The 14,448-nt window shown below is 35.8% G+C and overlaps 3 protein-coding genes across 6 annotated transcripts; all 3 read left to right on the top strand.

Annotated features, from left to right (window-relative positions):
• Nucleotides 1-811: 811 nt before the first annotated feature.
• LOC102608817 (RPM1-interacting protein 4) lies at nt 812-4,097 on the top strand. Of its 2 annotated transcripts, XM_025099479.2 has the most exons (5): nt 812-1,252; nt 2,092-2,664; nt 3,092-3,259; nt 3,503-3,688; nt 3,795-4,097. In XM_025099479.2, the coding sequence occupies exons 1-5, from the start codon at nt 1,247-1,249 to the stop codon at nt 3,822-3,824; spliced, it is 963 nt and encodes a 320-aa protein (XP_024955247.2). In that variant the 5' UTR covers nt 812-1,246; the 3' UTR covers nt 3,825-4,097. The 2 variants fall into 2 exon arrangements, with proteins under 2 accessions (XP_024955247.2, XP_006479252.2); XM_006479189.4 differs by lacking the exon at nt 3,092-3,259 and having other exon boundaries at nt 994-1,252.
• Nucleotides 4,098-4,943: 846 nt separating this feature from the next.
• On the top strand, nt 4,944-7,503 carry LOC102608530 (uncharacterized). The gene is made up of 2 exons (XM_025098304.2): nt 4,944-5,331; nt 5,478-7,503. Exon 2 carries the CDS (start codon nt 5,538-5,540, stop codon nt 7,311-7,313), a length of 1,776 nt encoding a protein of 591 aa, XP_024954072.2. The 5' UTR covers nt 4,944-5,331; nt 5,478-5,537; the 3' UTR covers nt 7,314-7,503.
• A 1,450-nt stretch (nt 7,504-8,953) lies between these two features.
• LOC102607650 (uncharacterized) lies at nt 8,954-14,282 on the top strand. Of its 3 annotated transcripts, none has more exons than XM_052439066.1 (6): nt 8,954-9,142; nt 9,895-10,162; nt 10,256-10,313; nt 11,482-11,588; nt 11,795-12,060; nt 13,687-14,282. In XM_052439066.1, the coding sequence occupies exons 2-5, from the start codon at nt 9,932-9,934 to the stop codon at nt 12,023-12,025; spliced, it is 627 nt and encodes a 208-aa protein (XP_052295026.1). In that variant the 5' UTR covers nt 8,954-9,142; nt 9,895-9,931; the 3' UTR covers nt 12,026-12,060; nt 13,687-14,282. The 3 variants fall into 3 exon arrangements, with proteins under 3 accessions (XP_052295026.1, XP_006479250.2, XP_006479249.2); XM_006479187.4 differs by lacking the exon at nt 13,687-14,282 and adding an exon at nt 12,600-12,950 and having other exon boundaries at nt 11,795-12,056; XM_006479186.4 differs by lacking the exon at nt 13,687-14,282 and adding an exon at nt 12,600-12,950.
• The last annotated feature ends 166 nt before the right edge of the window (nt 14,283-14,448 follow it).

Raw genomic sequence — 14,448 nt, 5'->3', positions numbered from 1 at the left:
CACATCAATTGGTATAAGATAAATTTATATAAAAATTTATTGTTGTATTATCACTCTTATTGATTTGATAGTGAATAAATATTCATCTCGTTTTTTTAAATCTAGCGTTTAGAGAACTACAATGTATGAGCTGATATTTGAATCTAACATTATGGAGGTGGACAAAAAGGAGGAAAAAAAAAAAATCCATGACAAGTCCTATATATATTGTTATAATTTTTTTTAAAAAATTTAAACACTATTTTTTAGAATATAAATTATTTTCTTTAAACTGTTTATGTGAACTAATCATCAGCTTATAACTATATATATATATAGTTAGCTTATAATTAATATTTAATAATAATTAACTTAATTAATTCATTACTTTTCTCAAAGACAAATAGAGATAACAATGGATACTGCTTACAGCAGATTTGTCATTACTAAATATGCACTCACACAAAATTTAAATTATGAAACTCAGGGACAATCGTGTTTTTACTTATGGATTTAGATGAATTTATGAGGTTATGAGTACCATTGATATCCCTAAATGCAAATAAATAAAAGTAAAAAAAAAAAAGTAAAATACAGATAAGAAATAGAAGATGAGCAGGCGTGTTTCAACAGAAGCAGACAAACAGAAGCTTGAGGAGACTGGAGAGAAGGAAGCGCGCAGCTTTTAAATAAAAGTCAGCCGCCACTAACAGTAACGGCGTTAACTCTGACCCCACGCCCATCAGGCATTAGCCAACCACCATTTATGACCAAAACCTGTCCCTTTGCCTTGATCACGTCCATTTTCACTTCTTCCACTCTCATTTCAATGGCACCAACCAGCATTCCTGGAACCACCAAAACTACATTTAATTTCCACGTCAAAACGGTACATAAACAAGTAACCAACCAATCCATAATGCCACGTTGAGTGAGAGTGACATTTGAAACACAGATTTTTCTTTCTTTTTTTTTTTAAATTTTTTTTTCCTTTTTTTCTTTTTCTTTTTCTTTTTTTTCAATGAGAAAGAGAAAGGTCAAAGTTTACCAGTCAATGGTTGATTACCTTATATTTCTATTTTTATTTTTTTAACTCCTTCTAAATCAACTCTTTAAAAGGGGGTCTCTGTCTCTCTTTCGTCTTGTTGGGTTGTTTGAAGGTTTTTGTGCTGAGAGCTTAATAGCTTTTATAGTTTTGTTTCATCACCAAACTTGAATTTTCCAGTTAAAAAGATTGCTGGTTTCCTTAACTGGGATAGACAGAGACATGGCAGTAAGCTCCTTTCTTTCTTTCCATTTTTTTTTGTAATAGCATTTTTGCAAGTTTTTATTTACATTGTGTTTCTGTTGGGAAAATTGCTTGAAGATTAAAAAAATATAAAACTTTATTTGTTTTTTATTTTTATTTTTGTGTCAAAAGTTCTGTGTGTTGTTTTGGTTTTGTTAGAAGAGATGAACATGAAGTCGCTGGTTAATTGTAGCTTGGCTCAGTTGGATGGAGCTTTCTTTCTTTATTTTTTTTTTCTGTTTTATGGTTGAGTTTCTTATGGTCTGTAACAACCTTTAATGGGATGATTGTATAGGATCCTTGGATTTTGGATTCCAATTTTGGTTTATGAATGTTAATTGTCTTGTCTGATTGGCAATGCTGAATTTTTACTATTTCTTCAATTCTGATTTTTTTTTTGTCATATGGGTTTCTTTTTGTTTATTTGTCTGAGCTATTTTGGAATTACGGATGGATAGGATAATTTCCAAATGAAAATGATTTTCAATAATGGAGTTGAATTTGATTAATTAGTATGTTTTTTGGCTTTGGATTTGATGAATTAAAATGTTTTTTTTGGAATTTGGCTGTTGTCTTAGTCTCCTATCTTACCAGACTTAAGCGATCTTTGAATCATTGTATCTGTCATTATCCATAGCTTTGTTAGTGTACAATAATTCGCCCAATCTCTTTGACCCTGTGATAAAAGAGAATTCTAGAAATTATAATTTACTGCTTCTTGGATGTGGAGTCATGGATGGACTGGAATATACTCAGAGATGAAAATGACTCTTCATTATTGATGATATTTGGGTAAATTATAACATTCTCATGTTCTGTGGCAGCAACGTTCACATGTACCGAAGTTTGGAAACTGGGAAAATGAAGATAATGTTCCTTACACAATGTATTTTGACAAGGCCAGGAAGGGTCGGACTGGGGGGACGATGATTAATCCAAATGACCCACAGGAGAACCCGGACTTATTTTCTGATTATGAAGCTCAAGCTCCAGCTCCTCCTTCCAAGATCAAAGCTGAACCAGAGAAGCCTCTGGGACAAGAAGCAGTTAGAACAACTTATGAAAGATGGAGGAACAAAGAGGGTGGTGATCTCAGGCAGTCCAGAGACTCGCCAGCACGTCATGATGACATGAGCTGCAGAGCTGCCACCGAGTCTGCTCATCAACGAGGAGGTCGTGTAGCAAGTTCTGGTGAAACATACAAGAAGCCTGTAAGAAACAGTATAGGTTCAGACAACAGTCTTGAACGCTCCCCTATGCATAATCAGGCTAGGAACCCCAGAAGAGGTAGTCTGGATTCATCCTCTCCTTCATGGGAAGGAAAGAGTGTGTATACAAATAGCCATGGTACTCCTGGAAGATCTCGAATGAGGCCAAATCCAAGAGTCGATGAAAGCGTAATTTTCTTCCTTTTACTCTGTCATTTTTATTTTACAATTGGGAATGTGTGTTTTTAAACTGAGTCGTAGCCTTCTAAAGCAAGTCTACCAACAAGCAGAACCCCACCCCTGATTTCTCCTCTTTCTCATGAAGTAATTTCTTAAAAAAAAAAAAATCATTTAGTTGACAGTCTGATCTAGTTGTCACGCTCGGCCGTTCAGCCTCATTTTTTGAATTCTGTTTCCTCTTTGTGTTATGTTCTCCATCTAGATGAAATTTCTTTTGTGAACTAAAAGCCATTTTTGAATTTCTTGGTAATGTCTCCCGTTTGGCAACAGGGTCAATGCAAAAATTTCACCTTTTTCTCTTCCTTTCCCTGCATGAATCCATTAGTCTTGATTAAATTTTCTTTGTTATTTGACTAGTCGGTTTCTGTTGTGATAGCCTGACGGAGGAGCTGCATTTCCCAAATTTAGTGATTGGGATAAGAATACTGCATCAGCAGATGGCTATAATCACATTTTTAAGAAATTGCGGGATGAGAGAAGAATTGGGAGTAGTTGGTCATTTGCTGAAAATGTAGCTCTGAGAACAACCCCTGATTTAGAAGTGGTTGGCTGTTTTAGCCCTTTTCAACATTATGTTATATTCCCAACCTAGATGAAATTTCTTTCTTGACAGCTTGAATTTGGTTTATTGGCTTCTTAGTAGTGTCTCCCGCTTGACAAGAAGTCTAAATGTTCTATCTAATTTGATGCAAAAATTTCACTTTTTCTCGTACCGTTCTAGTGTAATTCCATTCGTCTTTATTCTTTGAATCTTCATTGTTCCTGACTGTGGTTTCTGTTGTGACAGCCTGATAAAGGGGCTGCAGTTCCTAAATTTGGGGATTGGGATGAGAATAACCCTTCATCAGCTGATGGTTACACTCACATTTTTAACCAAGTGCGAGAGGAGAGAAACAGTGCAGGAAGAGCAGGCATGCAAAGTCCTTCCACGCAGAGAAACTATCAGAGGCCAACTAATAATGACGGTGTCAAGGTATGCTTAATTATATGAACTTATGTTTCCACAAAGCAGATAAACTCATTTATTTTCTTAAAATCTTAAGATTCCTTCTTTTGTGTTGTTTTGTTTGACATTTTAGAGTTGTTGCTTTCCTTGGGGCAAGAAATAAGGGAATTCTTCAAATTTATCGATGATGATGGGGTGTGGTGGATGCAACCTGTATATAATTTGAAAGCTCTTTCCGCGAAGAGCAACTTCTTTCAAATGCATTGTTGTATCGGGTGTTGTGTTTTTTCTGATAATAAAACAGTCTTTTGGAAGCAAAAGATGTTCTCTTTAGTTGTTCATGTTCCTCGTCCCTCCTACTTTAAGAGGGTTAATTTCCATTGTAAGCAATCGTATTTTATTATCTTATTACATATATATTCTTTTATTCTATTTATATTCATTACTATGTATGTATTTATCATTATCACACTCAGTCTTTTCTTTTTCTTTTTTTTTTCCAGAATTTAAGTTGATTTTACTATGACTATGAGTTAAAAACATTTTTTGTTTCAATTATTAAGCGTACAGATAGCATGTGAAAGAATGAAAATGGTGCAGAGAAAATATATAGGACGGTATTATGCTCTCAATGTTTCTCTTTTTATTATGATTGCTCGACTTCAAAATAAGTCAACATGTTATTCAACGAACACACAAATGATATGGTGATGAAGGTGAACCCTTCGTTTGTAATTTTTTTTTACCCCTTAAGGTGTAATATCTTTATAAATTAAGTAATGTTTGTAACATAAACAAATGACTCTGTTATAAATCAATAATCATCGTGTACTTGATAATAGTTGAGTTTTCTATAATCATTAATGAGATAATATCGTAGCATTGACGAATGAATGACGTGTTAAAAAATATACTATTTGAAATATAAATTTTATATCAATTTTAAAAAACTGTGACTGTCATTACTCACTGGTAGCAATTCAATAATTTTTAACTCTAATTAAATTTACATGGGCCATGAATCATGATAACGATAATGGTTTCATTAATAATCAAATTCAAACCAATGAATTGGAGAACTTGTACCCTAAAATAAACATAATACGATTAATTGAATTTTTTTATAGTACCGTCAAATTGTACCTGATTTTGAAGTGAAAGCTACGCTTCAAGCCAACATGTGTAGGCCGTAGTGTGGAATATTGTCAATTTAGAGGGGCATCTTTGTAATTTAGAATTAAGATGTTCAAGTCAGAGTGAAACATTGACCCATTACTTTCTGGTTGACACTTGTCACAACCACAGTCACAGCGTTCCCTAAATGACCTTGGCCGTAGATTATCTAAAACCAATTCATCCAGACCGTTCAATCATCAAACTTTCTAGTTCCTATCAACGTTCGCACACTCGCTGCCTTGACACTGTGCTCGCCCGCGTACAATATTTACTTCCGTCTCTCTCACCCGGTAAAGCAGTAGCGCCAAAACTTGGCGGCTGATCTTCAAATTTAAAAATTTGGCACAAATCTCTCCCAATTCAAAAATCAAAACAAAACAAAAGGCAAATCCGCTCCTCTCTCTCACTGAGTCAGTCGCAGATCTGATTAGCGAGCAAAGCCAAACCAGAACAGGGAAATCCTTATTCTCTCACTCGGATTCTCCAAATCCCAGGTACTACTTCAACTTCAATTCCTCACTCTAATTTTCCGTCAACCGAATTTGTAAAATAGATTTCATGGGCAGCGTAGAGCTTCTTGATTTCTTTCTCATTTAACATTTTTGGGGGATATTTCTTGAATTTTTGGGCTATTATGCAGTCCGTTTTTAGTGGGCGTATTGGATTTTGTATAGACGTTTCTATTTTGAATTGAGCAATCATGGTTAGGGAGAAAAAGCTTGATTCGTTCTACACGCGGCTCCGCGAATCGGCTATGGCTTCTTCTGACTCGCCTCTTCTGATATTCCCATCAACGTCTGATGTGGACTCACTCTGTGCCCTAAAAATAATTCTTCATGTCCTCGAGTCTGATTCGGTCCGTTATGCCTGTTATCCGGTTTCTTCTTTTCAAGAAATTCATAAATATGCGGGACCCAATTTGGATTCTTCTTCTGAAACCCAAATTACGATTCTGTTGATTAATTGGGGTTCTCACCGTGACTTGAAAAGGGTTCTTAATTTAGGCCCCAAGGCACGTGTTTTTGTTGTTGATAGTCACAGGCCCATTCATTTACATAATTTGAGTGATGGAAATGATAACGTGGTAGTGTTGTATACGCCGGATGATGAGCAGCAGGCTGATTTGGCTTATGATTTTAATGTTTCGGCTTTGGCTCATGCGATTGATTTGGGGATAGATGATGAGGATTCGGATAGTGATGAGGAAGATGACAGTGAAAGTGAGGGAGAGGAAAATGAGGGCGGGTCAAGGAAGCGAAGACGAGTTGATTTAGAAAGGGGGGAGGACCCAGAAAAGGTTTTTAAGAGAATGAAGAGAGAATATTATAGAATGGGTACCTTTCATGGTAAGCCATCTGGGTGTTTGATGTATGATTTGTCGCATTCTTTGAGGAAAAATACAAATGAGTTGCTATGGTTGGCTTGTGTTTCGTTGACTGATCAGTTTGTGCACGAGAGGTTGACTGATGAGAGGTACCAAGCTGGAGTTATGGAGCTTGAGCAGCATATTAACAGTTCTGGTAATTTGGATGCTGTTACTTCAGTGACACTCAAAGATGGGACCAAGATTCGAGCACCTGAGTCTGCAAGAATTGCGTATGATGATGAACCAAGACTTATGCTGCTGCAGGAGTGGAATTTATTTGACTCGATGTTGTGCTCTTCGTATATTGCAACTAAGTTGAAGACATGGAGTGACAATGGGATGAAAAAGCTCAAGCTGCTTCTTGCTAGAATGGGATTTGCACTCGTGGATTGCCAGCAAAAGTTTCAATACATGAATCTTGAAGTAAAACGGAAGATGAAAGATGAATTTGAAAGGTTTCTACCTGAATATGGGCTTACTGATTTCTATTACCGGAGTTTCCTGAGGCTACACGGTTACAGCTCCAGGGTATCTGCTGCGGATGTGGTGTATGGAGTTACGGCACTGCTTGAGTCATTTGTAACTTCTGATGGCTCTTGTGCTTCAAAGCAATTTGGGGTGGCATATGATGCATTATCACTGAGCAATCTTGATCAGTTGAAATCTGGAATGCAGCAGGCAATTAAGGTACAGAGAGCAATACTTAGGCAAGGAAGTGCAGCCATTATGAAGAGTGGAGCTATTAGAAGTGGACGGAAATTCAGGTGGGTAAAGCTTGAAGATTCAGCAGATACAAAATTTTTGGGGTACCCCCAGGCTTTAACTAAATTCTGCTATTTTTTAATGGATGCATTGAAAGAGAAGGGAGCTAGAATGAAGCCTCTGGTATGTGCCTGCTTAGCACAAGAACCAAATAAAGTGTTGATTGTCGGGGTTTGTGGGAAGCCTCGACTTGGCGCCCTCCGAGGAAATGCATTTGGGGTTTCCTTCAGAAATGCAGCTACCGAGATTGGAGCTGAGTTCTTCCACGAGCTCTTTGAATCTTCATGGATCATCTTAGATAGAGGTGCAGTTAATTCTTTTATGGTCAGATTAACCGAGAAGCTCTGATGTGTAATTGTACTTTACATAATGTCAAGATCTATAGGTGTTAAACTTTGATGTGTCGTTCTGAAGACAATTTGTTTATTACTTGTAATTTTATTTTTTTTTCACTCTTTCCAGGCACGTTTGGAATAATTCATAAATGTGGGAGAAATCTTGTATGATGCTATTCAACCAACGATAGCTCTTTCTTCTTTGTTTATTCCTCTGTTCTAACTTTGCATCTAAAGTCGACTGATTTGGTTTAAAATCTTGTATCGCATATAAGAATCAATTAAAACTAACAGTTCTTGGCTGATGTAGTTTGCAGACTGTAACTAGGAAGCTGTTACTGTATCGGTAGATCCTGGGGTGGTGATTGGTAAAGTCAGCTTGACTTTTTTTTTACATTCAGTACTCATCCTTGGTTTGGATCACGGTATGTTGTTTCCCTTGCATATTCAATTTCACTTCACTAGCATGTACTGATTTCATTTCAATAAATTGTTGAACAAATTTAAATCATGCATATTTTTCAAGAAAATGACATGAAACTGCCACAGATAAAGCATTACCAACACCATACTTGAATAACTCCCAATGAGCGTTACAGTCGCTGTACCATAGCGCAAAAAAAGTAAAAATAAAAAATAAAAAATAAAAAATCGCCATTTGATTATAGATGAAATGACGTGGCAGGAATATGAAAGAATAATAGCCGGGCTCAATTAAGGATTCATAGGAGCGAGAATAGAGTAGAGTTGCTGTTATTACAAGGCTGAGCAAAAATCATAGACACACACAAAGTGATAATTAATTAAAAAAATACATTAGAATTTTAATCATTTAGTTATAAAAAAAGTACTCTACCGTAAGATGGTTCCAATAAAGCCAGACTCTTATTACAAACTCCAATCATCAAACGAAAGACTCAAAAGTATGGCATAGGCAGAACTAGGCTAACCCGGCCCATTCTCATGAGTTTTGGCCCGTACTTTGCACATGAGAGCCTATACAAAGGCTTAGGACAAAAGGCTCAGGCCAAGTCCAATTCCTCTATTTTTTTGAAAAAATAAATTTATAAATTAAAATAATAAATTAAAATTTAAAAAATAATGAAAAAAAAGAAGCTTAAATTCCTTATACATATATTAATAATGAATCAAAAAATTTAAAATTATAATATTAAACTCTCTTTTAAGTGTTAATTAGTTAAGAGAGTGGTTGAATTAGAAAATTTAGTACTAAAAAATTAAAATTTTAAACTTTTATTTACTTTATTTTTATTATTTATTATTTTATTTTAAAATATTTTTTTAATTCATTGTTAATTATAACGATTTGATTATTATTACTCATTTTATGTTTACAACAATTTAAAAAAAATTGATAAAATAAAGTAAAAGCCCATGTTCAATTCAAGCGCAGCTCAGGCCCGCAAAAGCCCGATCTAGGCCCAACCCCTATACTTATAATCTAATGGGCTTGGACCTGAACTAAAAAATGCCTGCCCAATCCCCTAATTTGCTAACCTTGCCGCGGGACTGTGCAAATATCAAACGACACGTTTGCATTTCTACCTGACAAGACCACGTGGACAATTTTGAAACCTTACGATCCGCGTCTCATTGACGGCCCGAAGCTCAAAGCCCGTCCCACTCCTCTCCCTCACCGAAATGAGAAACCTGTCAGAGTTCAAAATCAAAACAAACATCGTCTCTCTCAGTGTCTTCCCCTAATCGTTCGCCTCTAACGAAACCCTAGACAGCAAAATATCACTCTCTCTTTTCCTCTCTAGTTTCGATTTCTTAACAATAATTTCTACGAATTGATTCGATTCGCTTCTTGAAATTAAGGTTGGAGTCTTCAATTTGACATATTTTTCGTTTCTGTTAATTTTTTTTTTTGTTTTTATTTGATGATCGGTTTGGTTTTATCTAGATTGATCGTTTCCGACTATCGATTTTCATGTGCATTTCATTTATCGATTCGTTTGCTGCTCGATTGTGCTTAATATTTGATTTTTAATACGTTCTTGGTCGCTGATTGTTGTGTCTTCACGTCATTGTTCATTTTAAGGGCTTGGGACTTGGATTTTTGTTAAAAGATGTCATGTTTTTTATGATCAGTTGTGCGGATTCTTGATTTCACTGTGAAATTCGAATAAGAAGTGAACAGTATGAGTATTCTGATGCATATTTTACTGTTGGGATTTCGAACTGCAAATCTGTGTTGAAGTTGGCACTTTTTAGGTTTGAATTTGATGATATTGCTCAATGATTTATGCTTTTATGCCGGGTCTGTGGTTTGGAAACTGAAACTGTTGCAATCACACACTAGTCATGATTCTTATTAAATATTGAAGTAAAATGTCTTCAGTGTTTTCTTTTATAATAATTTTTTATAAAATTCTTAACCATGTTTTGTTTATAGAACAGTGTGACAACCAATTTTTGCACTAAAATTGTTAAACATTAGAATTTTATAAGATTTTTTTTCCTGTGTTAGTGGTTGTGTTTGGCTCAGTTGATAATGGTTTGACCAGCTGGTGATGTATGGAACATATTGTCAAGTATTACTAACTTTTTCTTCCCTGATATCCCTTTAGGTGATTTTTAAGGCTGCAAAAAGGGGATTTTTGGAGCATGAGCACTCAGGCGGCAAGGGCCCCTGTAAGAGGGTATCGACGGAGGAAGGCTGTGTTGGATCTTAATGCACCACCATGTGAAAGCAGAGATCGTGAGGGTACTTCGATTGAGATCAGGTCCGAGGAAGTGCAAGCTAGCCAACAACAGCAGTCCATACCACCTGCCCCAATTGATGTTGAGGCTATTGATGATGATGTTATTGAATCATCTCCAAGGGCTTTTGCTGAAGTAACCTTTCTGTCATTTGAATTTTGCCTATTCTGTTTTTGTGACTCGTATTCTCTTGTGGGTTAAATTATTGACTGTTTATTTTCGTTTTAGGCTAAAAATAATTCTAGAAGGAATCGTGGAAGGGCTATTGTAGTTGATGTAGATTCAGGTAATGCTGCCAAGCTTCTGTATTTTGTGTGTCTATTATTGCATTTTTATGTTCTTTCGTGTACATCTCTATTTATGTTATTATCATCTAATCATTTTTATTGTACTTATCACGCATGACTTAACGACCCTGCTGTCTCCTACATGGACCCGGTGAAATTGAATTCTCCACCGAGTCTGTGATTTTATTGTGGGAAAAACGCGGAAGGACCATTGCCTTTCCTTTGCACCACTTCTCTCAGTAATGGACTTCCTCGAAATCTTCCTTAGTCTCTTAAGATTGGGAGATGGGGAAGGAGTTATCCTTAGATTAGTCAATAGCCCTCATAGAGAGATTCTCAATTGAATCGCATTCTCCTTTCATCTTTATTATTTTACTAATTAAGAATATGATTTAATGAACAGAGTTAAAAAGTGTGTATGAGGCAATGATTAGTTGAAGGGGAAAGAAAATGACTTTTTTTTTCACAAAAATATGCAAAATGTGTTTCAAGATTGAGTCTACTGACAATTTACCGGAGGTAGTGTGCTACTTTCTATTGACTGCTATGGAAGCCTATTAATCAAACTCTTTTGTAAGCACATTGAAGGAATTAGGTTACTTATATATCTTTGTTGGATTTCATAGAATTTTTCTGTTGTACCTTAGCAGAACCGTGAATCCATAGAAAATGTGTAACCAATGACAGTGAAAAGGGTAGCACGAGATTAACCTTATTTTGTGTGTTCTTGGTTGGTGGATATCTATTTTGGATTTAATATCCAAGTCAAACATTGGAACCTGTTAAAAAGCTTTTTTTGTTGACAAAATGTCTTTAACTTTCTTATGATCAATTTCTGTATGGTCACATTTATCCTGTGGACATGATATATGCCTCACTTTCTAGGGGCAAGATAAATCTTGATTGATTAAAGTTGATGCAACTTCAAGAGTTCCATCAGTATCTAATGCCCCATTTTTTTGTTTATGTTAGATGCTCATTCTATTAAATTAGATATTGATAGTATCTATTTGGTTAATTCGTTTTATTCCTTTTATCGTCATATTACAATATGTTGTGAATGTAGTTCAAATCTGTCTTTTTCAATCCCACTCAGTGGGTACTTGTGGTTGCACAATTTTTTTTTTGTTTTTCCATCTCTCTCATCAGTATGCATGATTATTGCAGGGCGAACAACTGGCTTGACTCATAGCAATCGCAACAAGCGCAGAAGGGTTCCAACTAACCCACCAATTATCAATTACATAAATTTGGAAAGCACCAGCAACTTGATGGTAATAGCTGAATTTCTCTAATGTTCTATTATTATGGTAATCCCTGCGGGGTAAAATTTTATCCAGAGACAACAAGAAAATCTTATGTCTTTCATTCCATTTAGAGTAGTGTTATTGGTCTCTCGCTGTCACTCTGCATTTGTAGTCCTTGTGCGTGTTCAATGAATATATTGTCTAGGTTGACTTAATCAATGTTCTATTGCCAGAGAGAGAATGCTGGAAAGCCCCCACCGCCTCCACCTCCTCCAAAGGAGCCTACTTTCACTTGCCCAATTTGTATGGGACCATTAGTTGAGGAGATGTCAACGAAATGTGGTCACATCTTCTGCAAAGCATGTATTAAGTCTGCGATAGCAACTCAGAACAAATGCCCAACATGTAGGAAAAAAGTTACAGTGAGAGAACTCATCAGAGTCTTCCTTCCAGCAACCAGTTGAATGTGAATCTCATGCCACCAAAATTAATGGTGTAGGTTTGTTCAACAGCTCTTTTATTTTTAATTTCCATCAGCATAGAAATTGAAGCAACAGTTCCTGACAGTTGTTTCAAAGATAAATATGTGGAAATGCTTGTATCTTTCATATGCACTTTGCATTTGGAAAAATACATTAATTCATAGTTTTTGAAACTATTATTAAGATTATTTAGTCCACTAAAAGTATACCAAAATGATGAAAAATTACATTTGAACTTTGCTAGAATGGTTCATCACCTGGGAATATGTTGCACTCAATAGTCGTGTCAAGCCTTGAGGCTTAGTTGTGTGGTAAAATGGAAAACGACGTAGTTTACCTATGCAGTATCACATTTTGATTCTCATATCATGGAAAACAAGGTTGTAGTTGTCACAACCTATTCAGAACCTTCAATGGACCAACTCTTTTATACTATAGTCACCCACTGTCTTAATGTGATGAAACTTTATCCTGTTATAATCATGTTGCTGGTGTTAGGTATTACTCGATTCCTTGTCTTTTGTTCTGATGCTGATAACAGCTTTTACGCCAACAGGGTCAATGCAAACATTTTGGGAAGGGAAGAGAAAATGTTTTGGGATGTCAATATAGTTGATGGCTATCAGAATTGGTCGTCAAAGCCCCTTAAAACTTGTCATTTTTTGTTGAGCTAGATTTGGATGCACACACACAACTGATGAAATTAGGCTTATGGCTTTTTTAATGGAAGGAATCTAGTGGGGGCCTTTAATATATGGGCATAAAATGTAGTACAAGTGGTCAGTGAATGCATTAGCTGATGGTAAATTTGAAGTTTCAGCATCTGTATTAAAGAATGTAATTTAAGTGGTTTCTCAAATTTCAAATAGGTGATATTTTTCAATGTATCTATCTACTGATTGAAGCATCTGTTGGTTCCTATTCTCCTCTCCTTCTGCCCCTTATTTCTTTCGCGACATGGTCAAAAAATAACTACAGCCAGGAATGAAATCCTCAATTTCGCAAGTAATGTCATACAGTAATTACAAATATGGTAAGAAAAGGTGGTTCTACCGTATGTTTAGTGTACAATTGTTTCTTTCTTATGGTCTGGAACAGCCTTTACCGAACCCATAACCTTGCTTTTAATGCTTTGTTAGATTTTACAAATGTCACCTTATTTTCAATGTTAAAGATGAAATAAAATATCTGAACAACTAAAATAAAATATCTTCGATTTAGTTGCGCGTCTCTTGATTTGATGTTTCAAATGATTTTTATGTCGAAAAAGAAAAAGGAAAATTAATGGTCTTGTTAATTAAACTCAGAGAACACTTAATTTCAATAACTCACAGTACAATAAAACTACGAATTTGATGATTTTATCATGACTCGGGTGAGCTTTCTTGCTAGTAAGTTTGAGCAAGTGCCTTACTATAATACTATTGACATTTGACAGATAGAAAATTTAGAAGAATCATTCAAGGTTATGATAAGGGGGCCTGGTTTAAAGTCGATATTTTTTTTTCTTTCAAATTAATATTTTGACTAAAATTTGTCACCTTTATTAGATAATACGGATAAAAAGAAAAATGAATTCAGGCAAATCTGCATTAAAAAAAAAAGCAATTTTATTAAGGCCCGAACGTTTTATTCATTCACAGGCATAGGTACAGTACAGCCTTGAACCTCAAACTGATGACGGGGACCATGCATGTGATGATCACGATCAGGATCATGGAGATTGGAACCTGGCAGCCTGCATATGCCCAGCTTTACCTTTTGGGACGGCAGTGAGCCAAGGAAAGTGAAGCCACGGAAACAGAAAAGGTCCCACACCAAATGGCCAACCCAAGAAAAGCTGATGATTGTACTCGTCATCTCTCATTGGCCCATCTCTTGCTGCTTCAGTTTCAACAAGCAGTGCCACCACAACACAGACAGACAAAAAGATCATTGCCGTTGAAGTTTTCTTCATCTTCATCATGCTGACTTCTTGATTTCTGCATGGACATGGTTGTTTCAATGCCACTTCGTTTTATAGAACATATTCGAGAAGAGGGTATCATTTGTTTACTCGTTTTGGGATTGATATTTATTGGTTTATGCATAGTGGGTTTGATTCTTTTGGAATCAATACAAATGATCGCAGGGGTTAGATACTGGTTTCTTTTATTGTTTACTAATTAGGTTGTTCTGATGCTCATACTTGAGAAGGTTTAGTAACTTCATTATTGGCCTCGTTGCCATTTAAGTGGAATCCGCTGATGCCTCGAATTTGAAATATTTTGACAATTAGGAGAGAATAGAAAATAATTTGGCGATTAGGTAACGTTTGGTATGTGATTAGAAACAGTAACTGTATCATTCAATTTATGGTTGAAGCATGTGGTTTCTATAACCTAACCTTTCTCCATGGATAGGGA

This window comes from Citrus sinensis, chromosome 3 (assembly GCF_022201045.2).
Source record: "Citrus sinensis cultivar Valencia sweet orange chromosome 3, DVS_A1.0, whole genome shotgun sequence".
Lineage (NCBI taxonomy): Eukaryota > Viridiplantae > Streptophyta > Magnoliopsida > Sapindales > Rutaceae > Citrus > Citrus sinensis.
This window is presented reverse-complemented; position numbering and strand designations above follow the sequence as displayed.